At 49.4% G+C, this 27,857-nt stretch overlaps 1 protein-coding gene across 3 annotated transcripts in view; it reads right to left on the bottom strand.

Annotated features, from left to right (window-relative positions):
• The window catches only part of WNT5B (Wnt family member 5B), a 75,431-nt gene extending 48,139 nt beyond the window's left edge, over positions 1-27,292 (bottom strand). The window contains exon 1 of one of the 3 annotated variants that reach the window (XM_074584232.1): positions 27,088-27,292. Coding sequence is in view for 1 of the 3 variants with exons in the window: in XM_074584215.1 (XP_074440316.1) it covers positions 26,958-26,963 (6 nt within the window). In the remaining 2 variants the exon portion in view is untranslated. Of the gene's footprint in view, positions 1-12,498; positions 12,538-26,957 lie in introns of those variants that run through there. The other 2 variants (XM_074584215.1, XM_074584225.1) reach the window with 2 other exon arrangements.
• Between the last annotated feature and the right edge of the window lie 565 nt (positions 27,293-27,857).

Raw genomic sequence — 27,857 nt, 5'->3', positions numbered from 1 at the left:
CTGAACCAGGTGTTTTCTAGAGTACACCAATCCTAGATTTAGTACTTCTGCTGCCTGAAGTCTGCATCTCTTGACATCAATAGCTAAGATGTCTAAGACACTAAGAAAGTAATTTTCTTGTTTGTTTTAAGACTTTTTTTTTTTTTTTTTTTTAAAGCATGCAAGCATGAGAATGGTAACAGAGCAGGGTCAAACTTAAATGCTTGGATTATTTTAGTTCAGTTTTGTTGTGTAGGGCTTTGCTATGTTGTTGGCACGGTTACTCTGTGAGATACCTCCGTAGTGATTAAGGTATCTGGAGCTGGATGCGCATGCCCTTTTTAGCACCTAAACTTTAATATTTTTTTTTCTTCACTTCTCACACTGTTGCTGCTGACCCAGTGTTCATGTCTTTTTCAGGAGCAGCTATACCAATAATTTACTAGAATTAATAATTAGCTTCTGCATGGCTCATTACATGCACAGATATCAGAAAGGGAAGTATCATCACCAATGGGGAAAGGGAGGTGGAAGCAACCTGACTAAGGTTACGTCCCAAATCCATGAAAACAGCAAACAGCACCTGGTGTCCACGTCTCCCGTCTCCAGTCCCGCTGGCTTCTGCCACTTGGAACAACAAAACCTGAAATGAGTTTTCCAGCCTTGTGTAACCCTGGAGAGGGGGGATCAGGACAGAGAAACACTAAGTGCAGAGGACATCTTCCTACTCTTCCCGCACCAGGGAGCCCCTAGAAGCGCTTGTAGCGTGGGCTGTGGAAGAGCTCCCAGCAGCAGGAACCACTCCAACATAGCCGTCGCGGGTTTTATTTCAGGCAACGGCGAGTCTCACCAAACAAATGCTGAGCTGACAAAAAGCACCGCCTTGACAGCCCTGAAGGCCGTCACAACAACAGGTACGGCTCGGATTGCAGCTCTCCCAGCTGCTCTATCTACATCTTCACCAGGACTGTCCCTGCAGCGATGCTCAATGCTTGGGGACCACCCATGCAGATCAAAGGCAGGGGCAGGACACGGTCCTTAAGGCTACAAATGCTACCCCCCGTCATGGTGTTCCTTCCTAAGAGGCACCTGTCCATTAGCAAAAACTCTCCCAGACCACACCAAAGACCAACCCGAGGGGCAGCGACCTTTGGTTTCCAGACCCAGACCACATGGTGTGAGGACTTGCACCAGGGCTGCCCGCCCTCCCCTTTCCTTCACCTCTGCCAGATTCAGATGTGGTGTGCCGGGGGGGTCATCAGGGGGACATGAAGGGGTCCTCATCTCCCACACACACCTGCCAGGGACTCAGCCAGACCGGGGGAGGCCACATGTGAGCGGCTGGGTGTAACTTCCACCCTGTCCCTAGTGCCAAAAACAAGCATGTTAAAGCTAATCTACCCCTGTCTCAGCTCAACTGCTTTTCTGTGACTAAGCCCCTTATAATGGTTTTACTAAAATCCCCTTTTGATGGAAAAAATCCCAGCTGGAAGTTTCGGGCAGCGGCACAATGTGCAAGTCTGCGTGTCCCTTTCCCCGGCTTCACAAAAGCTTCTAATCGAGTGGAAAATTTGCTGGAGGCCAGAGGTTTAGGCCTGCAATTATTTTTTAAGGGATTATCAGGAGAGAATGGGGGTACTTACGACCCTCCCTCTCTTTGTGTTTTGCTCTGTGCCGCTTTCAGACAGGCTCAGCCAGAAACCTAAACCACCGCAGATGGATCCAACGAAACCAGGGCTGGGCTGGGCGTGCGGCACGTCTCCTCTCTGTCCTACAGGACGGACACCAGCCTCCCGGTTAGTCCAGTCCCATTCCAGCACCGTTCAATGAACAGAAATGCTTTTCCACTAGCAACACTAGAAGTCTTTTCGGTTTTGTTTTTGTTTTTTTCCTAACAGCTTGAGAAAAAGCAACTGATTCCAGCCCCATGAGCCTCGCCGAACTGAAAAACCAAGGAGCAGGCAGGGATGTGGTCCACCGGCCAGGCTGGGCTTTGGCTCTGCAAAGCCAACACGCAGGAGGTCTTGCACAAGTCACACGCAGCAAGCTCCAAGAAAGACTTGGCACTGAAGACGCGCATTCTGCAACAGCCAGCTCTTAAGGGCCTTGCTCCAAGGGTGGATCCCAGGGTTAGGGTCCTCCGTGCTTTTGTGGCCTCCAAGAAGAGTCAGACACCTCTGAGGCTCCAAAACAACTTCTTGCTGGGCACGGAACCACTTACTGTCGGCACGCTTAGCACGGGCTGGCCAGAAGGGGAACGCCACCGGCTTTCCTGCCTGAGGAGCTCCATACCTTGCTCAAAGCTACCGGGAACTGCCTACGCTCACACGTGACCCAAAATTAGATGCTTCTCCTCTACTGTCAAATTGCCGCGCTCCCGCTTGCGTGCAAGCAAGCAAGTCATACCCGGAGGAAGCAGCGGTGTGCCCTGCTTTGAACAGTAGCCTAAGGAAGTGGGAGACCGGCTTTAATTCCTCCCTCCCTTTGTGGCACTTCAAACCTACCCCTCCCGGAGAAGGCACTAAGCACTATCCCTCAGGCGAGGGCCAGGAGAAAGGGCCGCTCTTCACTATCCCCATACACGCCGCGCTACACTGTGGATGATTACTCCAGATTCGGTGCAAGAAAGAGAGTAGACGAAGGAAGCAATGGCTACAGACCATGAGTGTTTACTCCCGAGGCTCGTCTCCTTCCGAAACCTCTTGGCGTGTTGCATAAAGCAGCTGTTGGATAAAACGCAGCAGGAGGTTTTGATCCCTGAGCCTTCCCACCATTCGCCTGCTATAAGATGTTTCAAAAGAAAGTGGCAGCTGCCACTGGGTTTTCGATCTTATCGTGTCCCGTGTGTGCACTAGGTGTGCTCCGAAATACGCCCGGGGAGGCTAAGGGGCCAAGGATGCTTGCTTTCTGGATTGTGATCAGACTCAAGCAGTTTTGGGCAGGCGTGTAAGTACAACGCTCAGCACCCGAGGGGTGTTAAAATAAAAATAAAAAAACACAGACAAACAAACACAGAGAAAAAGGCAAATGAGGCATTTGTGGAATTTAGATGCCTCTAGGAGCTAGGTGGTGCCTAAGCTGGGGATTTTGGTTTTGCAACTTTGAATACTGCATAAATGTAATTTGTTTTGTTTTTTCTTGGATCAGGTCTTTTGCCCCTCTCTGTCTCATTCTCTCCATCCACACAGACACTGTTTTTGCAGAATTTTAAGACAGCAGGATAAAGAGACAAATGGCCTAGCCTGCTCATAATCGCTCATTAAGGATGATGAGCTTTAAGATACTCTGTGCGTGTCCAACTTCTGGAAGAGGGATGAGTCTGCTCTCCGAGATAGTTTGAGAGCTTTGCCATCCAAAGATAAGGGACCCAGAATCACCAGTGACTAGTAGCGTAGGATGTGACCTGTGTGACTCGCTAGCAGCACTAGAAATGTAAGGTCAGGTGAAGAGTCAGCTCCAGCTCCATCTTCTCACCCTAATAAACTGAGTGCCAGGCGTAACGCCGCTGGAGAGCCTCACTCTTGGAGTCCCGAGTCTTTCTATTTATACACAGCCTGCTGTCCATGGATAACCTTGAAAAGCCCTACTGACGATATCACTGAAACACCAGGGACTTACAGAGATCACCTTCCAAATCCTGCATGGAGGCAGGATCAAATACACTTGGATCATTCCTGACAAGGGTTTATTCTACCTTTTCCTAAAACTCTCCCTAATGGTATAGCCTGCAGCCCCCCTACCTAACCACTACCAGTTTACTTCTAATAATTTTTCTCCATGTCCATCTTAAATATTCTAGTTTTTCCTGCAGGTTAAGCTGCGTTCTTAATGCTCTCCACAACTGGCAAGAGAAAGGAGTTGATGACTGTTCTCTTTAGGTCAACCTCTTATGGCCTGGACCACGACTCCTGTCCCTTAGTCCTCACACTGAGTTCCCTGCAGATGCACCTCAAACACAACATGCTTCAACTCCACCTCTGTGCAGGGTCTGCCTTGTGAAGGGCCCAATTACCATGCCGCATTATACAGGTGGATTTCTAGATGTACAATAAACGCATCTGGAAACTATTATGATTCTCCCAAATGTTTGTGGCCCGCAAGACTTCAATCCAGAATCCCAATGTGAAACGGTTTGCTCACCCGGATGTTACAGAGATTTTATATTTTACGATATTATTGTAAAATACGCCATAAAGATATTCTAAAGATACAACCTGCCACCTGTAAATTGTTAAAGCTTCGTAAGACATATAGATAACTCAGTATCTACCCCCGTCCCAGCACTCCCGCTACTTTATTTTATAGATACCTGCTAGCCCCGCTCCTTTATCCTCTCATACCCCTTGATCTAACAGCAGCACTCCCCACAGATGTCAACAGGGACTGTATTTCTGTCCCCTACCCAGGGGGCCACTGACGGAGACGCGAGGCACTCAGTTCAGTAAGACTGAAGATAAGTGAAGATAAGAAGTGAAGTGTTTCACTTGCAGCTGCACGAAGTAGAAGGATCTTATTTTTCTAGTGTAGCGTTACAATGCAAGTGAAAAGAGGGAACTGACAGGCCGTGACAACTGGAACCACTCCTGTTTGAGTTGGACACCGCACCAAAACTGTCCTAGCATGAGCATTACAGACCTTTGAACTTCACGGGCTCTGGTCAACTCCGTCACCAGTATAGGATGTCCTACAATCACAAACGGAGTGGAAAAAAATCCCTTTCCAGCTCTCAGCAGAGTAGTCGCGCTGACTGCCACTGGGCTCAGAGAAGGTGTGGAGCACAGGTAGGTACTTGTTTCCTGCTCGCACTGTCACTGCTATTTTCAAGACACAGTTTCAAGCTCATCACCGAACAGAAGTGCCGAACTACAACGCAGTACCAAAATAACATTGCTCATCCAAGAAATTACCACTCCGTGTCTTACACAGTGTGATGTCCTCATGGGCAGCTATGCAATGTAATGGGCATCAGCAGCAGCTGAGTGAGGCAAATAAAGAGGCTTACGGCTTGAATTTTTAAAAGTGTAGGCACTCAGACGTCCCAGAGCGGCATGGGAGCTTCTGGTGACTTGAACCTCTCCGGAAAAACAATGGAGTAGATTCTGTTCTGGGCTTACCACACGACTGCAGGCAAGTTATGCCACCCCTCTGCACCTCAGCTGCTTCGTGCTTAAACTAAGAGTAGTAGGTACCTATGAGAATAGAAAGGCTTATTTTTGGAAGTTCAAAGAAATGCTCGAGATATCTGCATGGAAGTCATCAGAGAAGTCTCAGACATAATCACTGATATCCCTGTGCCCAAGGCATGGCACAGGAAACTTGTCAGAGCCTCCCAACAATGTTTGAGAAGGTCCCAGCGCATGTTCATTTCTGCCCCCTCCATACCATTTCCCTGAAGAATGGGCCTCGCAGACACAAGGGTTTCAAAACACAGCTTGAGTGCAGGAACTGCAGATATATTTTGTCAGATGGGGGTTTGGTGTTGAAAGAACTGTCTATATATTCAGCTGCATATTGTTACAAACATTTAAAGAAGCTGCTGTATCCCAAAAGGAAGGACAAGTTCTTATTATTATGAAAGCTGGGGGGTTTCCAGGGTTGTCGGTGTGCCAGCAAACGATCCAGGGCCAGGATAGATAACCACGGTAGAAACGATAGGAAAATCTGCAAGTGCCTGAGGACCACCTACGCAACATCTGCACATGTCTCATAAGCCAGGTGTTGCTCCCTGGAGCACGTAATTTGGGCAGGCATTCAGTGTGCCACTCCTACCACCTCCTGGCTCCCACCAGAACAATGTCACGCACTGCCTACAGCTACGTGCAACGCGAGTAGCGCCAACCCCAGTTCAGAGAAATCTGTCATTTACCCAAGAATATGTCGTGTCAGTACAAAACTAGCCCACAGCTGGGAATCGGGCAGCAGCATATTTGAGGTATCACACTCACAGAGGAGGAACAGAAAAACTGCTTTGCCCACAGCTGCCCAAAAGCAACCGTGGTAGTTTGAGTCGAAGGCTTAAAGGGATGCACACGGAGAAGTCAGGGGTCAGGCTCGAAAAGAGACAGAGATTTTTCACTCCAGAAACCAGGCTACAAAGCACTGAGCACAAAGAGGAGTTTATCCCAGCAGCAAGCTTCACACTAAGTACAGACGTGCTCTCTTTACAGAGGCGAATGCATCTCAGTATGCTCAACAGCTAGTGCAGCTCTGGTCGCTTAGTCCGTGGATCCTACCACCCTTCAAGGATGGGAGCATGTCTCCTTCACGCACTAGCTGTTCTCAAGAGCTAAGGCTGAAATCCTGGCAATAGTTCCTTCCCCTCTTTAAAAACAAAAGGAAAAAAAATAATCCCCAAAACAACAAAGAAAAACCAAAAAAATGATCCCTAGTCAGGAGCCTGCTACACCGCAAAATGAAAAAGCGCTTACTTTTCTTCAGAAAGAGATTATATTTCTCCTATCAGGTTGAAGGTGGTCGTGGAATGGGGTTCAGCACATGGATGCAGTTCTAGAGGATTTTTATTTTAATACATATGCATAACTCCAGGGGGAAAACCTCTGTCAATACAAATCCTATGGAAAATATTGCTCCTGTAGACAGGAGAGAGACCAGTTCTGTTTGTGTATTCAGGCACTGTATATACGAAGATATTTTAGAGGCCTCTATACTTAGCCATTGCGGTTTCGATCTTCCCCAGGCCAGAGGTAGCTGTGTAAGCATATAGTCAGCATTGGCTAAACAAGTACTTTTAAAACCATACTATTATTACCAAGTTAGTTAAAGGAGGCTTTTTTCTTCTTTCTTTTTTTTTTTTTGGGGGGGGGGGGGGGGAGGAAGGTTGTAATTCAAGACAAAATCATTAAAAAAAAACCCCAGAAACAAAAAAACCACCACCCTTCTAGCCCTTAGAGTGAGATGTGGGGTTTCTTTTTTTTTCCAGTATCTCTTTACGTTTAACTGCAGCCAGACCACTCCAGGTCATGATTTCATCTGATCTCAGCAGGATGGCAGCGCCGACACCCCCGGGGAAACCAGCGTCCCTCAGGAAGCAATGGGGGTGACTCAAGGCAGCGGAGCTCCTTCCTCTGAGTCAACACTGACCCAGTGTTTCAGCATCATGCCGGAGGGCGCTGACCTGCTCGGCACGTTGTCTTTCAGAGGAAATAAATGGGTGCCTGACCACACTTGTGGTTATTAAGGACAACATGCCGGCATTTGGCTACGTGACCGCTCCCTGTGTGCGTAATTACATTTCTGCCTTCCTCCACTTTCTGTCCTGAATTGTTTCAATAGCTCCTGTGTTTCACCCAGCCCTAAAAGCACTTCGATGGTTGGAGGAACAGTTCCAGCAGAGCCCAAAACTAAGAACCTGGAATTTTATTGCTGACCCCACCTTTGGTTGGCCGCATAACCTAAGTGTGTTTCTTCTGCCTTCCCCTCTCCCTTGCTTTCCCCATGTGCAAGAGGGGGACCATGTGAAGAATCTCTTCTGTAAAATGCATTGAGAGCTACCGGTGGAAAACCCCATGTAAGAAAGGGTTCATCTCATAAAGATGAATTATGTGAGACGAGACTCAGGTGCGCTGATTAAACATTCTGGGATTTTTTCAGTAGAAAAGGCGTTAAGGAAAATAAGAGAGATTTGTAAAGACAGAGTGGAGTCTTCCGCATTTGATATAATCACGACCTATGATCTTTCTTTAATCCAAGAGTGCCTTGGACTACAGGCCAGACAGGTATTTCCCCCTTTGATGCTGAGGAGTTCAGTGATGCCTACTTACAGTAAGTGCTCTAAAGGTGCTGAGCATTAGCAGATTTGGTTTTGATTTTTTTTTTTTTTCTACAGGCAACTCAGCTGCCTATAATTATCTGAAGAAAAATGCCTCCTCTTCTTCCCTAATCCCAGTGCTCTGATCACATGCTACGTTTGCTCTGGGGACTCCATTTCAGAGCCATGTGACAGTTACAACACACAGTCCTAAAAACACATGAAAAATACACCTGGTTCTGGGATTTGGCACAAGCTCAGCCCAGGTTCACCGAAAGGTTTGTGACCTTTCTGAGCACAGCGGGGACCAAGTTACAATTTTGCATCGTATCTTGCGGCTTGGACAAGAAAAAAATCTGATCAAACTTGGAAGCTTTGACTGAGATGCACTTGGAAAGTTTGAGTTCAGTTTACGCATAAACTCAGTTCAAAGCTCAGAGGCTGGAAACTGCCTTGAATGGAGAGCGGCTGGACTATCCACACCCACCCGTGTGGCAAAAAGGATCAGCTCGACACGGGTGACAGGGACTCGACAGCAGACCTGACCACTACCAACACCAAGACAGCCGTGAGAATGCTAGTGTTATAGTTGAAATATGGATTCACTTCTGCAGCAAATCCCCCACCAATCCCACTACCCATGCAGTGCTTTGCAACTTGGAGCAGCCTTAGAACAACTTTAGAACTGCACAGGAGACCATGCTTGAGGAGGATACCTCACACGCCTCCTCCACATCCACGAGACCAGACAAGAACTAGTCAAAAATAACACACACCCCCCCCCAACCCCATAGTGCTATTGCATAGGTGCCAGGTCTTCAGCACCAACTGTTCACTGTCCAGACCCGCTCCTCCTGGCCCACTCTGCCTGCTAACACAGCCACGGCCACCAAAAACTGGGGCTCAGCCACCAGAGAACTGGAGCGCAGAGGTACCAGCGGTACCCGATTACTTGGGATATCTGTTTATGAGCACCCTCTGCTGGATATTACAATTTTTTCTTCCCTCCAGGCCAGAGATGCTAGCAGGCTAACTCTGCTAAACCAGCAAGATGCTGGGGTGTGGAAGCAGGGAGCCTGTCCTGGGTATCGCCAGGATGCCCCAGTATACAACGTGCCCAGTGCACTGGGGCGGGCTATTCTGCACTGGTACATCTGCAGCGGGATAAGTCAGTGTTCACTGAAAATAATCAGAGCCCAAAGACACACTCATAACAAGGAAAAGTCAACCCCAACAAAAGCCTTCCCCACATGACTAAGCTCCTTACAACTTACTTCAGTCTGAACAAAACATATTGCTGAAAAAAAGATGTTGACGTAACACCTAGAATACATCGTTCCCCAAGAGGATGGGAGCCGTACAGGCTCTCCTGTTATAACGTTTCCTACTGCGGCTCAGACCTGCAGAGGTCACCTGTCCACCACAACACTGGGGTGGATGACTAGCAAAGAGGTAATGGAGACAACCGAGTCAGTGGTTTGACAAGATGGATAATTGTCATCTTGAACCTACAGTCCGGGAGGATGACAACCAACATCCTCATATTCTACATCCCAGCCTTCAGGTGAATAGAAAGTTGTGGTCGCCTCTGATCCCAGCCAGGTTTATAGTAATCATTCAATGCAGCGATGCTCGGGAAGGCAAGGCTCAGGCAATGACTCCTCTAAGCTAGTGTCCGCTGTCAGATGTTTCAAAAGGAAGATATTAGAGGTTTACAGGGTCAGGACTGGCATTTAACCAGCTGTAGCTGGAAGATTGTCCAGGAGCAGGAGGTCCGATGTCTTCTAAAACAGTTTGAAGAAAATTCATAAACTGTGCATAAAATTTTTATCCATATAAACATCTAATCCTTTCTGCATTCTACTATGTTCTTGGTCTCAATTATTTATGTGCTGTAAGGAAAAAATAAGTTTCACCTGTGTCAGATGTTTTATTTCAACTTCATTGAAAACCTTGTATTATGTAAAAGTATACACAGGAATGCCTGGTTTGCTTCTCTGTACTTCTAAGTTTATATACTTCTGTCACGTTGCTTTTTATTACTCCTCACTCTAACTAAGGATGCGTAATCTTTTCAGTCTCTCCACAGCTCTAAGCATTTTCATCACCTTCTCCTGCTAAACATTTGTAGCAGGGGGCTCAGAAATGAACGTATGGTGTTTTACTTTGAAGACCGGAGCCCCAGAGAATCGCTCATCTTCCCACCACAGAGAGCCAGCGCACCCCCATTGCCAGCAGCCTCCTACTCATCCAAAGCGAGGGGAGCGATGGAGGAAGCAAGGCTTATTACATTGGACCCTTTCACGCTGCAAAATTCACGACTACTCGGAAGAGTTATGTGCTCCTGTGCCATGCCAGCCAGTGTCGGCTGTGGTAATGCAAACAAAAAGGCATTAAATCGGCTCCCTGCTAGGAAACAAAGTTTCCCACTCATTCCTTAGAAAAGTTAAAGGTACTCATTTCTGAGGGACTCGTGGGGTGGGTAGATAGGCTCACTGCAGCTCTCCAAAGATAGCTCAGAAATAACCTGGGAGGATCCCAGATGAAGGCTGGGTGTCTTCTTACATCTGTCTGCTTTGGGAGATGGAGTGTAAACAGTGGCACATTAGCTTAGATTAATTACAGACTGCCGGTATTTTGCTTTCATGTAGCGAGCTCCGGGAACATAACACCGCTGATAATTAAATAGTGCCTTCCATCAAAAGGCTCCAAACCACCCAGCAAACCAGCTGAGCTGTTAAGGCAGGGCTGCTGGAGCGGCACACAGCAACGGCTTAACAGGACCGAGGAACACAGCACGCTTGTTTAGGACATGAAAAATTTCTACTGGAACTACAGAAGGAGTTATCACGTGTTTTATATTTCGTACTGCACAGCAGAACCTGGGCAGGATTAGCATCGCTGCCAGGAGACCTTCACTGGTCAGACACAAAGTTTTATATCCCACGAGAAAGATCGTTTCTCCCATGACAAGACAGCCTATGTTTTTCTTTTTGCCTGAAACATTGGCTCTGTAATGACTGAGGAATGAAAAAAAAAAATAATAAAAAATGATAAAAGTTATCTCCTACTTTGTTTACTGCAGCTGTGGGGTTTCTTTGCAGCTTTCCTACACAGAACATGAGCAACGCACAGGTTTTACCTGGGAGATGACAGCCTTCAGGTAAGCAAGGGTGAGAAAACAGAGAACAGGAGAGAGAGGCCAATGGAGGACAGCTCACGGCACTGGGGTTAATCTTCTGTGTCACCACATCCTCTCCTTCCCCATCTCCTTCCATACACACCACTGCCCATCAGTTACATGAGATTTTTTCGATAGCACCCCAGCACAGTGTCAACACTGGGAGGTGGATGATCAAACCTGCACCCTCCTTCTCCTGTGCCATAACATCTGGGTTACCACATGCTCTCTTCCCTGTTCCGTTCCCTTTTCTGTCCCCGCTTTTTCCAGTCTCGCAGCTGCTTCTCCCTCCTTGGTCCCCCTCCTCATCCCCCTGCAGTCGATGCCTACCAACGGTGGGCAAGCTCTCGGTTACTCCGGCTGGCGCGGGTGAAGGAATTGCTGCTGTAAGGCCAGTCTGCTCCCCAAAACTGCAGCGCTGAACACTTCAGCCATTCTCTCAAAGGCACTGACACGAGAGGCCCACACAGAAGGCAAAGGGAGAGCAGGGGCTGTCGGGGTCTCGTTGCTGCTTTACGTTCACACTTGCAACAAGGAGCATAACTGGTGGAGAGGTGCAGGTTTTTGCTGCCCACTGCATCCTCTAGTACTACCTCACACCCCTCTGCAGAGGGGACTGGGAACCCACCATTCGGGAACTCAGTATCTCAAGATCAGCTGCCCTTTGCAGGCAGTTTCTTGCCCTGGAGGCCCAGGATATAGGGACTGGGGACATTAATGTACTGAAACACAGACCACATCCCTTCAGCACTACCGGAGTCACCCTCAGGAGCTCCAGCTTGAGCATCAGCAGTGTTACTGATGGGTCAAAACCACACGCTGTCCTCAGAGCACAGCCCTTTTCACTCAGCGACTTCACACAATGTGCCCTCTGTGCAGGCACAGCGGCCAAATCGGCCAACTTCACCTTCCACAGCTGGATTCAAGGCAGAAGCCACAGATGCTCTTCAAAAAGCAGACACTCGGGTTGCAACCTGCCCACCGATACTAGACAGCTGAAGTGCCCAGCCAGGAGGCCATCCATACTGACAACGCGTGTAGGGAGAAGGGCTTAAGGGGGAAAGAAGGAAGGAAGCAAGCCTCACACAGGAGAAACACTTATTCTTGAATGTTTAATTACATGTTATTATGAGTTTAGTTAATAACCTGAAGTGGACTAGAGAGACACATGCTTCCACCCAGCGCCTCCTCACCCAAGAGCACTATCTTTCTGACACATTGTGCAGACAGCCTTTACTTCTCACATAATGGTTGAATAAAAGCCATGAATATTAAGTCTACGCCACAGCGTGTGGTAGAGCAGCTGGAGCACATGGCTGTGGGACAGCTATTTGTGAATTCTGCCTGCCCCCTGCCAGAAAAAAACCCACAACCTTCCCTGAGCCCTGCCATCCCATCACTGAAACCAGATAATCCCAGCTACAGAAGTTGTACCGACTCCTGGGAGCTGATAGAGGGGAAGAGCGAGGGAACTGATCACTTCACTGATGTAAAGCACCAAGGAACAAAGTACAGGAAAGCCAAGGAGATACAAAGCTACAAAACTTCTACAACAGTATCGTTCACTTACCTACCACCTTCCTAGGAACAGCTGGACAGTCAAAAAAAGCAGGACCAGACACGGAGCCCAGAAAGGAAGCTAAAAAAGAGTAATTCCCACCTGCTCTCTCAACACTCCTATGTTACAGGGAGGATAAACTACACCTGTGTAGGTTCAAATGGCAATGGTGATCCTCTGCGCTCTCTGCTGCTCACAGCCATCAGTGCCCAGGTGAAGTCCATGAAGGCAAGGAGGCACTCAGGCTTACCAGCAGCCACAGAGCCTGGGTTAACCCCAGAAATCCCAGTGCCCAGCCCTCACCCTCACAACTGAATCCTCCGAGAGAAATGGGGAACATTTTATTGTCGTTAGCATGAACCACATATCCTGGAGCTCCATGATACCTCCGCGTAGACCAGTGCCCTGGTGCCAGCAGCTCTGTGTTAGCAAAGCCGTGTGGCTTTGGTCTGCCATGTGTGGCTTGTCCTGCAGTAATATTCAGAGGCCCCAGCGTGCTATGCACTAAAAAGCTCCGGGCAGAACTTTGCATCATCATGACTCCCTGGATAAATACAAATCCTTATATTGAAGAGTTTCCCCATCTCCTTTTTTAGTCAGACAGCCATATAGAGACACAGGCATTCCTCTCGCTTATAGTGGCATAAGGAAGAAGGGAGAAAAATGCCTTCAGCAGCCAGAGAAGCAACTGCGGTACGTGAGATGTGCAGGCAGGTCATCCTGGTGAGCTCATGGAGAGAGAGCACGGGTTGCCACCCACCTGTTTGCCTGGGCAAGTCCCCAAGAGTCCCCAGCAAGTTTGTGTCACTGATGTGGCCACACTGGCCCTGCTGCTGTTCCCTGCGTGCAGCAGAGACTAAAGCGAGCTCAGGTGTGCCTCCTTGTGCTGCATCCACCCCTCCACATTTCCACGCTGAGGGAATACCTTCCCTCCCCTTCCCTTCCCTTCCCGTGAAAGCACCCCCACTGCACTAGCAGAAACAGCTGAGGAAGACAAGCCAGAACCAGAAACTGCAAAATCTAAATCCTCTTTTGTCACCAAGTTGCATCTGCTCCTCGCATGTTTCTTGGAGGTATACATTTCTGTCCCAACATACGCGAAAGCCCAAGGACTCCAGTTGTCAGCGTGCTGCCAGCGCTGGGGTTCTTTCTGATATATCTAGAGCGCACAGCATCACACCAACTCCTCTACTCATTAAGCCATGATATTTGAGCTACGGTATTTTTTTGCCTTTTTTTAAGGTGATGTATCTGAAGAAGCGCTGGGATCACAAATCTGGTTGCTGAACAAGAAAAAACATAGTTGGCCCAACGTTATTTTGTTGCTGCAATTAGCTTGGCTTTTTATTTAGAGAGTAGGTTTTACGTCTGTCTTGCAAGGACAAGCTCCTTGATCAAGACTGAAATTCTGGGTGAGGTGACTGACCAACGCATCTGACCCAAGGCTGAAAATAAAAGCTGGCTTCCCACCTTAGTTTCCAAGTAAACTCCACCAAATGACGCAGCACCCATACTGCATTTCACAGCCACTGCAGATATATTTAGCCCGGATCGCCCCTCCCAAAGCGCAGCGTGGGGCACAACCAGCTGAGCAGAACCCAGGGAGGAATACAGGAAAATGAACGTGGCAAACCATCCTCTCCTATTCAGTAGCGTGGCTCTTGTTTACTTGCTTTGTTTAAAACAAAACAAACAAACAGAAAAACCAAAACAAGGAAACTTTGCAAGGGGAGTTTCATTTTCAGGTCAGGAAGCAAACCTGAGAGCTGTAATTAGGTCATGGAAATTAGCAGTTTAATTTATTTGTGTTGTCGGATGTTCTTTGTGTTTCCATCCCAGCGCCAGATGGGAACGTAGGGGATGAGAACGGCATCTAGCCTTCCTCCTCAGGCTTAATGTGAGAGAAAATGGTGTAAGCACCACACGCAAGCATCATGACCATGCTGGGACTCCCCTTTCATAGATATGAAACTAGGGGACAATAAGCCACTTTAACAGCGATATTTAAGTGCCCGAAGAGGCACACTGGTTCACTGGTTGCTTTGGGGATCTAGAAAAGTGCCTGAGGGAGATGAATTTCAGCAGTCTACAGCCAGCTAACTTGTAAATGACTTGGGGTATTTCAACACGCACCTCCCGGGACAGATACCTGCGGGGCTCACCCCAGGGCTGTGGGAGGGTCAGAAAGGTTGCTTAGCTCTAGGAAGCCCAGGTTTTGCCCTGAGGGTGCTAGAAAGTGATCTCTTTCTCAGCCTCAATCAAATCAGATAGCAAATGAAACAAATGACGGTGATCAGAATAATAAAAGGCAGTGGCTGCTGAAAAGCGCCCGCCACCTGTCGGGATTTGGAATGGGCAGGTTGTATGTGGTGATGCTCTTCCACCCAAAAAGCTACAGGAAAGGCTCTCTGCCTTCTCCAGAAGGGCTCCCAGCTGCAATGTAGGAACTTCTTGGCTTCCGTGGTAGACTGTCTCCTGGCCTCAACTAAAAAAAAAAAAACTTAGACACTGAAGTCTTAGAATCATAGTTTTAAAGGACTTTCTTTTCTTTTCAAATCAGGAAAATATTCTGCTAGGTACTAGAAATGAAACAACAAATCAGGGCAAAACCTAACGATGAGGTTGCATGAACAGGATCATCCAAGCAAGACCTCTATCCTGCAGCTTTCTCTAACAAACACGGCTGTTTTTTCTTCAAGCCTTTGGGAACCTTTCACTCATAGGACAAACTTTCAGCTCAGGGCTGGGCAAAGCAGCGTGTGATTCATTAGGGAGACCTCAGTGCAAAACACGAAGCAGTTATTCTTATTATTTTCCTCATCCCCAAACGGGAGGTAGGATAGGGCCAGGGGAGGTGTGTGGCCGCGAAAAGACTTTACAGCCTGAGTAACAAGCACAAAGACTTTTGATTTCCCAGAGTTGCACTTTTCATCCTCTCCTCTGACAATTTAGGAGGTTGAGTAGAGTAGCTGTCTCCTAGATTTCCTGTTCTTCCACCCCTTTTCCCTAAAGACTGCTCTCTTGAGGCCTCCTTTCCATGGCCTTCCCTCAGCTAAAAAAGGCCGAGCACAGCTTTTTGCTCCCAGCACGTGTCACCCCTGCCCCAGGCCAGCCGGCCAAGAGACGAGACTATTATTTAAAGAGGTGCAGAGAGGAGCTGGGGTATGACCGCAATGGCTGACCCTTGGGCACCCCAAAGTGCAGAACCACATTGTGCCGAGATGCGAATAACCCTCCTCCTGCGGGGAAAGTCGGGCACCGCCGCTACCCGTGACCACGATCCAAGAGCTAACCAGGTTTGGAAATCTCGACACATCAGTCTCCCGTTTCACAGTCCTGCAACCGCAGAGACTAATAACGGTTTATAACATACAGCTTTAGGAAACCTCTTTTTCTTATCAGATTTTTTAAAAAGCAGTACAAGATTTTTCTCTAACTTGAGATTAAAAATTATTTATAAAAACTCCCGCAAGTAATCCATGTCCCATAGATTGCTTGTGTACGTATTACTGACAATATATACTACCTGAACACACAAGAACAACAGGCTTCTTATCCCTGACTGGGTGAGGGCAATTCCTGAGATCAAATTTATGATGCAAATATTTGAAGCTGAGGTGTCAAAATTTAGGTCCCTTCAATAGCGTTAGCTTTAGCAGGCTAATACTGTCTCTATGAGCATTGCCATTATGAAAATCGTTTGTTAAAATATTCCCAAAGAGCGTGGAAGGCTCTTCGAACACAATCAAACACCACTCTTCCTCTAAATATTGGCCAACGCTAGCCGAAAAGTTTAAAATATTCACCTAGCTCATCATTGTTCCAGTGACGTAATGTTTGTAACAGTCTCGCCAATGCCATACACAAGGGAGGTTTCTGTGAGAACCAGTCTTTTCTCCTTCAAGAATATGTCTCCTGCTCATTTAGATTAATTGATTTCACACACAGTTGTTTATGTGTGTGGCCTCCCTTGATTTTCTGAGCTCTCTTCGCTCCAAACAAAACAGCTTAGGGATGTAGATGGAGCCAATTGCATTTTGGAAGAGGGGAGATAGCACCTCAAAGCCAAACAGAAAAAGACGTTTCTTGCCTCAGAGACTTTTCTCTGGATTATGCTTTGAGGCAGCTATACAAAAGCGTGCTTCTGGGGAACACCATAAAACGGCTTCAGAGACACACTGCACGGTGCCCGGCAGGAAAAAGTTCCCCACAATGGTGGGAAGGGGGGGAAAGTAACTTCTGAGCAGAAAGATATATGGCCGTCTGCGAGACTGCAGACAATAGATGACCAAGAAGCTGTCTCAACTTTTAAAACATCCTGATTTCATAGAAGAGCTCGCAGCTAGACTCAGAGAGCAGCAGAGTCCCCATCCATGCACGGAATACGTATCAGGCAGCTGAGCGGTGCACTACCGAACGCTGGTTAGAACGGAAAATTTATCTTGGGAAAGAAATCTGGATATCGATTTGAAAGCACAACACAGAGCACAAAAGATTAACTGCCCTCAGCTTCTCCAGCTCAGACCAGCCATGTGGACACACCACCGATCCAATCTGCAGTGAATTACAAGTCATCACACACAAAGTATTGAAGTAGCCGGCCAGCAAAACCAGTGGAAATATACTTTTGTGGATCTGGTCGGAGAATGGAATCTCTGTTCCCCAAGAAAGGCTGGGATTTCAACATTTGCCTGCGTCCCAAATAAGGATGAAAGGTCAAAATATTATACTATTTCATGCCATGAACAATTCCAAATGCTTTTGATTTGAAAATGCAGGGGTGAAAAAAAGCCCAAGATATTATTGATAGAAACAAAACATTCAAAATGAAATGCTGATCCAAAACAAGAGGTTCTGGGATGTTGACCTTAAATTTAAACTCTTGTTTCAGGTTTCAACTTAAAATGACACTTAAGTCTGAATGTCAATTGGAAACAGAAATCGTTAGGTTTTGAAACATCACTATGGAAAAATATGTTTTTCTTCTGAAAATTTCAATTTAGACCAAACCATGTTTTCTTATGAAAGCCTTTTTATTTTACCAGCTCCATATTTGTTTGTTTTGTTGCTTGAGGACTGGGCATTTGCTCCAAGCGCATGGATGTCCACAATGGCCATATCCACCCTGGGGGCACACCAGAGATTCCTTATAGAAGTCCAGGAATTTGGCATACCTGCACCCAGACTTAATTTAGGAAGCTGAAATATTACAGGGCAATTACAGATTTTAATTCAGGGGAAAGGGTCCACAGCGTCAGATGAGCACTGGACAAACAGGAACCCATTTCTGCACACGGATGAGGGGCAGGGTCCGAGGATACTCCTGGATGTCCTCCAAAGCAGCATCTCTTCATCAGCATACAAGATTACAGGCCTCTTTCCAAAAGTCTGCTTTGCAAAACCTTGGAAAGGAAAAGGCAGATGGGACTCTGAAAACATAAGATTACCTCTAATCACTTGTTACCTATTTAATATTAATTCTTTGCAGAAAAACACAAACAAAAGCCTAACTTGAACCCTAGGAATCCACAACGTTTCTGAAGACATCTCTAGGCAGATGTACAACTACCGGCAATCTCTGCCCTTTGCAGAAATAACCAGACAGAGTTTTCAGTGGAAGAGAGGACAATGAGAGAAAGCAGTATATCCCAAACACGGAGTTGTAAAGTTCGACCGAAAAGGCAACTGTGCCACTACTGTCTGGCTGCTTAGGACACACGAGACAATGGCTATGAACGTGCAGGTCTGCGAAGCACAAAAGCCACCCAGCAAGTCAATTTATGGTGGCCAGTCACAGATGCAGGACCTCAGATTACAAGTCATCAAGGCGGTCTGGAAGATCCACTCAGCACGATGCTGAGGTACACTGACAGAAAGCACTGCCAAGGAAGGGGTGACAGGATCAAGTGATGAATGTGATGTGATGATGTCACTATTAAAAGCCAAAGGTTCCTACACATTCAGGCAGAGGAGCTGAAGGGAAAAGTAAGACATATTTAGGTGGAGTCACAACCATTACTGAGCAGAGCAGCAACATCTGCCTGACACCCAAACAGGGAATGGATCGGGCTCAAGCGACTCCGAGGCTTTCAAGATCAGCCCAGCACCTGCTAGATTGATTGACCTTCTGCATGACAATCCATTACTTGGGAACACACGTTGCTTTTGAGTTCTTTCAATCCCAAACTGAGTTTAGAAAGCTATGCCCAGTCCACAGCCGTCTCTGACACCTGCCCCAAGATGCGAATAAGCCACAGTTTCCACAGGGCTGTATCCTTCCCCACCCCTGGTCCAGCTCCAGCATACGCTGCAAGCCAGTGTACACATGTCCTCTTGCACTGCAGGTCCGCTGGATAATCCTTCCCTGGCTATGGACAAAGGTTTTGGGCTCTGTGAAGATCACAGCCTCTTTTACCAGGAGGAAGAATGAGTTAGTGGAGCGGCTGTGAAATAAGAGGACAATCTTCCCTGCTGCCTCCAGGAGGTGCAGGAATTGGTACAGGTGACAGGCAAAGCGGTCCATGCCAGCTCAGAGGCATCCTGTGATGGTGAGCAGCACTTGGTCACCTTCAATCTGCTCAGCCTAAGATCAATTGCAGGAAGGAACGACGTTCACCAAATCAGATCTCACACAAGTTTACCAAAAGTGGCAACGAACTGACAGAGCAGAGCCTCATCTCCAATGTATTGAAAATACATTTCCTAGTTCAGCCTTGTCCGCAAGCCAAATTTAGACTTAGCTAACACAAACCAGCTCTGTCTAAATGTAATCACTTTTCCTATTGCTTGTAGCTTGGTTTTATGCTTGACTTAGAAACATTACCTTACGTCTACAAGTAGGGCCCGGACCAGACTATCAAGTTTACCCCATAAAACTTTGTTAGTTCACGGAGTACAAAAAATAATGTAATAAAACCACATGCCTCCCAACACCTTGGTGAACACTGCTGTGCTAACAAAGATGCCCGCGTGGCCACAGCTGTGCACATGGAAGGAGCTGTTTTTACCTTCATCCATGGTCTTTGGAAAGGTGTCTCAGCTACGTGGGCAGAAAAGCCGGGCTGGCACTGCCCTGGCGTAGACAGGACCTAACACAAACAGCCAAACTCAGACAGAGGTTGATCAGAGTGATAGTCGCAGATTTGCGAGTCTGACCTAGCTGGCACCATTTTCTTGGAAGATATATAAGTTTTACTTGCCTCGCGGACAGAAGGTTTGGTTGTTACGTGCAATGGGGTTTTATGCCATTGGAGCGCCACTGTCATGCAGAAACACAGACCCACTCTTAGATCACCTCAGCATGCTACGGTGAAGACAACCAGCTCTTGAGTCTTTCAGGATTGACAGGCTCCTTGGAAAAAGGCAGAGATGCTGAAAGAGCCTGTGCAGCTACAGTAAAAGCTGAACATAAACAGTGCTGCACTTACCAAGCTTAGCCAGCTGAAAACTTTCTTGCCGTTAATAAAAAATTAATAGAAGTTCATTTTGTACTTTGGCAAAACTCCCGGACAGCTTGTTAAGAATAGGTGGAAATGGGGAATAGTTAGAAAAGAAACTGGGACAGGTAATTGGTCATAATTCACAGGAGCACTCGCTCGCGCTCTACCTGTATGGCAGGCTGCAAAATCCCCGCAGGTGGAAAAACAGCTGCAGTCACCCACAAGGCTGCAGATGTCGGTGAGAAATCTGGTTCGTACCCACCACGCACTGGAGCGAGAGCTCACATGTTGGTCCAAAACCAGAAGCCTCCACGACAGCGTGTAGACTAACAGGGCTACCCCATAAATATCTGCATCATCTCGATACAAGATTGTAAAGCTCCAGTTAGTTTTTGAGGATGCAAAGCCGGGCAGAATCGACAGTGATGACAGTCACAGGATACTCCAAACCTTCCCATCCGTGACATGGAATAGATAATGGCAAAATATTTACTAAACAAACCCCTGACATTCTGCCAGGACCAATATTTACAGTAATTATTAACAAATCTGGGCCACGGAATATAATAAGGAAACTTCTAGAATTGCTCTATCAGTAAAAAGAGGAGGAAAAAAAAAAAGGAACTTCATTTCCTTTTGTACAGTATCAATTTTTTACTATTAGAGACAACTTCAGCGTACTTAGGAACACCTCAGAGAGTAATGAACCCGACAGTCACAAAATGCCTTTTTCTGAGAAATGTTCCATTAATGAAGACATATTCAGGCTCATGTGTTTCTCTTGCCATTCTCTGATGCATAACAAAGCTCAGAAATGTTTTCACAGCTAAGCAAGGGAGAGTCTCATTTAATTTGCTTTAGAACTCCAACTTGTCCATAATAGAGGTGCTACAATGCTTCAGGACTCAGTGAAACAATGATACCAAGCCAGCCAAGAAGCTGAACAGAGAACAATTGGAAAAGGAAGATAAATTTAGGGAGACCACTGAAATGCTAGTATTGGTATGACTTTTGTTAACCCTCTGCCCTTAATGATGAAAAAAACAACCCAAAATACAGGCTCCACCCAACCACTCCAGTCTCCTTCATCTCCAACGGAGATGGGAGAGTTTACAGAAAACATATTTTCCCCTAATGCCTCAAATAAAATAAGACTTAAACTTCATATATATATACACAAATCTCTGCATCTGTGAAGTTACAGTGTTGCTCTACTTTTCCCTCCCCCCTAAGATAAAACTATCAAACCCTTCAAGCCTTTCCCATGAGCTGTCGAAAAACCACAAATTGAACTAAACCCAGAACTCTTTTTCAAATCTCTGCATGCAACAACGCCATGAGCTCTCCAGCCGTGAACTGATTCCCACTCTAGGAAGCCTCACTGCATTTGAGAATCCCTGCTAGAGACTTATATTGTGCATTATTTTATCTCATTTTGTTTTGCCTCCTTTTGCTCCAGATCCCGAGATGAGGGTTTGCAAAATGGACTAGTCATTTTGAGTAATGAAGTCCAGGCTACTTAAGCCTGCCCAAGCGTCAGAAATAGCTAAACCTCGGAAAAGAAATCGGGACCTTTGACAGCATTTCAGGTCGGATACCCCACATCACTAGTCATTGCTGCAAACCTTGGCCTTCGTTACCTCTCCTCTGAATACGAGAGTATTAAACACAAGGCCACCGGGTTAGCTCAAAGAGTGACAGAGGCGGCCAGGATTCAAACCATCGCTTTCATGTGGTAGACCACAGCATTAACTACACGACGAGCAGGCATGCCCGGAAAAGCAGAGATCAATTAGGGGTCTCTTGCAGGGTTATGCAGGACACGAATGGTTTGATCCCGATGGTTTTATTTAGACGAAGGCGGCTGCCAGGTTGGACCATATTTACTGTCCCAAACTCTGAAACTAAAGGAAGCAAATCCTGTCCAGCCTGACAGGAACAGGAGTGCTCCATCTCCCCTGCTTCTCCCTCCCTCCGGCTCCTCTGAAGCCGAGGGGCACTTCACTCGGTTCCTAAGCAGACTGGGACGAAAGCCAGCTTGCGGAAGCCCAGCTCTGAACAAAGCGACACGATGAAGACACATCCGTGGGGAAGCATCTACTGACCCACGGCCACAGTCCCAACAGGGGCAGAAAGAGGCACCGTCCCTTTAGAGATGGCCAGCGAGCTCCTCAGCCTGCCTGGTCTCCATTTGGGAGCAACCAGAGCCAGAAGGAAAAAAAAAAAACGCTGTGGAACAAGGGGAGATTTCCTGAAGCTCACTGCAGAGTAAATAGAGCAACTGGGGATGAGGGAACAAGGGACCCTCCAGTCCCGAGGGCTGTCTGGTCCCTTTCAGCACAACCAGATTTAAAAATAAAACCTACAAAGCGGGGAGGACTGGCTTGCCCGGGCCCTCGAAAGAGCCAGCATCCGCCGGAGAGAGGGAGCGAGCAGCAAACCGCCAGCCCCAGGCAGCCAGGAAACGCTGCAGCAGGAGCCAGAGCCGCAGCTCAGCCACAAGAGAACAGGTCGGCTTAGGATGGACGAAGCCGGCTGGGGAGTTAAATTTAGACAGGTAAACATACCGAGGGGAAGAGACCAGGGTTCACACAGCCCTCACCGTCTGCCGCTGCCCGGCCCCTGGGGCAGGACCCCCCCCCCCCAAAAAAAAAACCTGCTGGGGGGCTGCAGCCATGGGCTGGGGCACCCCAGAATAGGGCTATTGGGGGCGAGCAGGTAGGGGAGCGCCTGACTTCATGGACATTTCCCCCCCCCCGCCATCATTCACTCCAAGCACGTCCCTGCCGGGCAGCATCCCTGGAAAGTGGGAGAGCAGTTGAGAGAAGCCTGCAGGACAGGGCAGCCCAAGGGGAGCCGCATCCCCGCCACACTCGGAGCATGGAGACCGTGCAAAGGAAAAGTGCCAGGGAAAACCCAACCAGAAACAGGGGACCACAGTGACAGTGTAGCCATTTGGGTGCCAGCGCCCTGCTGAGCTCCCTTTCCGAGGGAGGAAGGAGCCAAAGAAGAGGCTTGGCGATTGCTCGGGACACTTAATGCAAGAAGAAGGAGTTAAAGTTTTGCAAACCCAGCCAAACTCTAGCTTGAGTCCAGGCCCCGAGGACCAGAGGGGTCACACAGAACTCCCTTCCCCGCGCTGCAAGCCTTCAAAAACCTCCCCGCCTGTTTCACGCTCCCAAGGACAAGCGAAGGATCCCCACACGTGAACAGCCTGCCATCTACAACAGGGTCCCCTTGCAAAAGCACTTTACGTGGAGAGGGACCGTGCAATCGCAAGGCCCGCAAGAGCATCCCTGCTCCGTGGAAGCAGCCGCGCTGAAGAGCGACAATCTGCTTTCAGTGACCCCGTTGCTCTGCCTCCCGCAGAGCCGGGGGACGGCTTGCGTAAGCTCTATCAGGTCCTAAGCCAAAGCCTGGAAGGGGGCGGCGGATCACAGGGTCTGGTCTCGTCTGTAATTCTGTCCATACGGTCTCCGCCAGTTATCTGGGTAGCAAGCCCAAGAACTGGCAGGCTCCAGTAGAGCATCTTTTCCAAAAAAGACACGGTCTTTATGTGAAGATTTTAAAAGCTGGCGGAGCTAACGTTGCCTTTGTTCCGCTGCTTAATCACCCTGCTGTTACAAACATCGTCGGTTTCTAACGTGAGCGTATAGAGCTTAAACGCCTGTCCACAAAGTTCTCCTCTTGAATTAGAAAGCTCTCCAAGTACCAGCTGCTCTCAGCGCTGCTGAAAGCACTCAGGTATCGCACCACGCTACCTCTTAATTTTCTTTCTGAAACGCTACCTAGGTCCACATTCCTTAAATTTCCCATTAGAAAAGGATTTTTTTCCAGCCCAGGAAAAATTCCTGTGACTCCTCTCCACACTGCCTTCAGTTTTAATGAAGTCTGTATGCCGTCTTCCAGCAAGTGAAGGTCCCTTTCGCTGCAAAAAATGGAAGAAAATCACGGACTGCCCTGCCTTACATGACAACATGCCTTGGCCATCCGCACCCTGATTTTAACAGTTCTGTGTTTAAAAGTCTCTCTGAAATGCTTATTGTGTGTGTGTGTCCAATTAATTTGGAAATGATGAAATGGTTTTCACTTGAACTTTGATCAGCCATTAGAAAAAAGATCTTATGAATAGCAACAATTTATATTCATTTAAATGAGCAATCATGCAGTTTTCAGAAAAGAACTGGTTTCCCTGCGCGCCTTGAAACCCAAACCCAACAACTTCAGGACAAAAGACTCAACATCTGAAGCAATCCAGAAACAGAGACCTACTGGGCTAGAGAAAGGAGCAAACAGCATTAAAGGTGACTGCACTGATTTATTCTGGTTTTTGTTTTTTTTTTTTTAATTTCACAATATTTGATCTCTTCCTAAAAGTCCAAGCTCCTGAAGGCTTCATTATAAGAGAATGTGAATTTTTCTTTAAAAAGGTGTGTTTCTGGTCTTTGCAGATTACGTCTGGAAAATACAATTGGGACATACCTTACGACCTGAAAAAAAAATAAATAGGAACCCCCAACTTTTTAGACCCAGCTCTTTCAAAACTTCCATTTTTCTTTTTTCAACTGCTGCCATGATTTCTGGCAGATTGAGAGGGAAGAGGCCAAGAGAGAAGACTTTCCAGGGCTGAGAGCCTGCAGCCATGATTTCAGCTTTCCCTAAGCAGAGGTTAGTCACACACGGAAGGACATTTTCGTTGTACGTGCACTAGAGACAGGGGAAAGGACACGGGCTGCTTACAGCCGCCGAGAGGAGAGGTGTGCTAATACCAAAGGCACAGAAGGAGCTAGGGAAGGACTTGTTTCCAAAAGGGAGGAATCTCTCGCAGACTCTCCTGGGCACAGAAATACGAGCGAGCAGAGGAAACCCACGGCTGGAATGAGGCCAGCTCTCCTCTCCAGCTCTGCCTCCTACCCCACACTGGCCGTTCAACCTCATGCTTTTCTCTTCATATACTCAGCTAAATTCTTTAAAGGAGGAGGGAAAAAACCCCGCGTCATTGAGACGATAGCTTCACTTGCCACATGTGGCAACTTATCCCATAGGTTGGATGCTTGGGGTAAAAAAATTCCACCTGAATTCCTGCAGCACCCAGCCTTCACCTTGGATTAACCCAGGTGTCCACACACAGGACACTGGTTTAAGAGGAGTCTGTCTCTACTGCCAGCTTTGAGAAAGCCCACTTCTTTCTCTTTTGGGAAGAAGAGCACATACCCAACTTGGTTCTGCATTTACAACAGCATCTGTGCCTGTGACAGACGACAGGCACCCACAGGTTAAACCTGCCACCACCAGAAAAAGCGGTCACTTCAGCTCATGTGTCGGTGCCCAACAGCAAATGTGGGAAGGAAGGAACACAACAAGCTTATGCCTGAGTGTTGGTGCCCCCCTGCAGACCTCCCACCTGCAGGGGAGGGTGGGGGAGACGTTGGAGATATGCATGTACCAGAAAAGCTCCAAAGGGACATACGGATGAAGATGAGCGTAAAGGAAGGAGTTACCTTGTATGCCCATAAATACGTGTGTGCCCAAGGCTGTGCAGACTCAAAAGCGCAAATAAAGGGCAAAGGAAAGAGCCCTCAACGTGTAGGCAGACGGGTGCATCGGTGCAAGACAGCCCACATGTGCGGGTGAAGCATGGTACAACAGATTATATCGGAAACATGCAGGTGCACATGAGGAACGGGATGCACATGCACCCGAGGTTTTGGTTATGAAGAAAATGATATAACATAAATGCTGGTACATGTGCGAGAAACAGCACCGTCAAAGAAAACCAACCCCAAAAAAGAACAGGTGAGTAGATGGACGGAGGCAGCAGAGCAAAGGTGACAATGATCACCCGCCAGAGAGTGCAGGCAGGAAAGCATTAAGAGGCAGGTAAAAGTCGGAGAGTGAGACCGACAGCGACGTTCATCTGGTGGCAGAGAAGTACAAAAAACATGGGGCAACAAAGTGCATCACAGCACATGAAAATGTGTTTGGGGAAGTTATTTTACCCATACCACTAAGGGAAGTATTACACCATAATTCCCAGAAAAAAAAAACCAAAACAAAACAAAACAAGTTTCATGAAACAGCGTGTTTGTTACGGACATAACTGGGATGCTCATGCCCTGTACCACGCACACCGTTGCTACTCCTCTGCATTTCCACACGCACAAGTGCCTTCTCCCATGTCACATGCCATAGCCCGCGACGGCACACGGTGCCACACCGCAGGCACGTCGGTGAGGACGGCGTGGGCTTGGATGCTCTCGGGAAAGCTGCTGTGCTCACTCTCAGGGAAAGGGCCCTCACCCGAGAGTAATGTCCTTCCTCTCTGAGTAACGTCCGTCTTACCAGAATAACATCTGTTTTGCCAAACTCGTGTCTGTCATGCCCGAGGAACATCTGTTTTACCAGCACAACATCTGCCACCCCAGAGGAGCATCTCTCGCACCCCAGCAACGTCCTTCGTGCCAGAGTACGGCCCCTCACAACCGGGCAGCATCTCTCCTGCCATAACAGGTCTCTCCCGACGCAGTACCACCGACAAAGCCACCCCAGAGCCACCCCACAACCGGCCCTAGCCCCGTGCCCCCTTCGCCCCTCCGGGGCTCCGTGCCGCGGGTGGCTCGCCCGGGGGCTGCTGCCCGGCGGCGGCCGCGGCTCGGCCCCCCGACAGCCCCTTCCCCCAGCCGGGGCCGCCCTCCGCGGGGGCTCCGCGCAGCCCGGACCGCCCCATCCCCGCGGCCCCCCGCGGCCCCTGCCCTGCCCCGACCGACGGCCGTGACGGGCCGGGGGCGCCGCCGGGGGTCGGCAGCGAAAGGCGGCCGTGGCTCCCGGGCGGGGAGAAAGCAGCGACTCCCCGGGCTCTGCCCCCGCCGCCTCCCGCCCCTTCGGGGAGCGCCCGGGGAGGCGCCCGGCGCCGGGACGGGACGGGCCCGGGAAGCCGCGCCGCCCGGCACGGCGAAACGCCTCCCGCCCCCCGGCCTCCTCCCCCCGCCGCCGCCGCCCTCCCCGCCGCCGCGGCCCGGGGCCGCCTCCTACCTGCATCTCCCGGGCGCCGCGTACCCGGGCGGCGGCGGCGGCGGCAGGTGAGCGGGCGGCCGCGGCGGGCACGGGGCTCCGCGCCCCTCGGTGCGGCGTCGCGGCGGCCGGAGACCGCGAGGGGACGCACCTGCCCCGGGGGCCGCGGCCCCGTCGCCGCGCCTGGCCGAGCCCCCCGCCGGCAGCGAGAGGGGAGCGGGGGGAGAGGCTGCCGGCGCTGCCCTCCCCGTCGCCGCGGCGGCGCTTGGGCTCCGGGAACGGTGGCACCGGAGAGCGACTCCCGGCCGAAGTTGGCGGCGGCGGCGAGTGCCGGGCCCGGGAGGTGCCGGCGGATCCCGGGGGCTCCGGCCGCCTCCGCCCCGCCTCCCCCCGCCCCGCGCCCGCCCCCCGCGCCCTGCGCCCGCCCCGCCGCGGGCACCGCCGCCGCCGCCGGGATGGGGCTCGCTGGAGGGGGCGCGGCGGCCTCCCCCGCCGGGGCGGGCGGGGGGGCGAGGTGCGGGCCCGCCGCCGTCGGGGGAACCCCGTGCCGGCGGGTGGGCAGGGCGACGGAGGGAAGCGCCGCGGCCCTGGGCGGCAGAGGGGGCCGGAGGAGACCCCCCGGGCAGCGCCGTGCAGCTGCGGGGTGGCCGCGGGGACCGGGCGGGCTCCTTCCCTCCGGTCCCTGCAGCCCTCCGGTCCCTGCCGCTTCGCCCGTGGCCGGCAGTGCATCCCCCGCAGGGGCTCTCGGTCACTCGTGGGTCGCTCCCAGCGCACCTCCGCGGTGGTCGCTCCCTCCCCGGTCGCCGTCCCTAAGTGCCCAGCTCGCCACCGTCCTGAGCAGCAGACAGCACCGTGCCCTACCATCCTCCCCATGGGCACCCTGTCCGTGCGGCCCCTGGCCCAGGAACCAACGTGCTGTAA

This window comes from Larus michahellis, chromosome 1, assembly GCF_964199755.1.
Source record: "Larus michahellis chromosome 1, bLarMic1.1, whole genome shotgun sequence".
NCBI lineage: Eukaryota > Metazoa > Chordata > Aves > Charadriiformes > Laridae > Larus > Larus michahellis.
The sequence above is the reverse complement of the archived record's forward strand: the minus strand, read 5'-3'. Positions and strand labels throughout refer to the sequence as shown.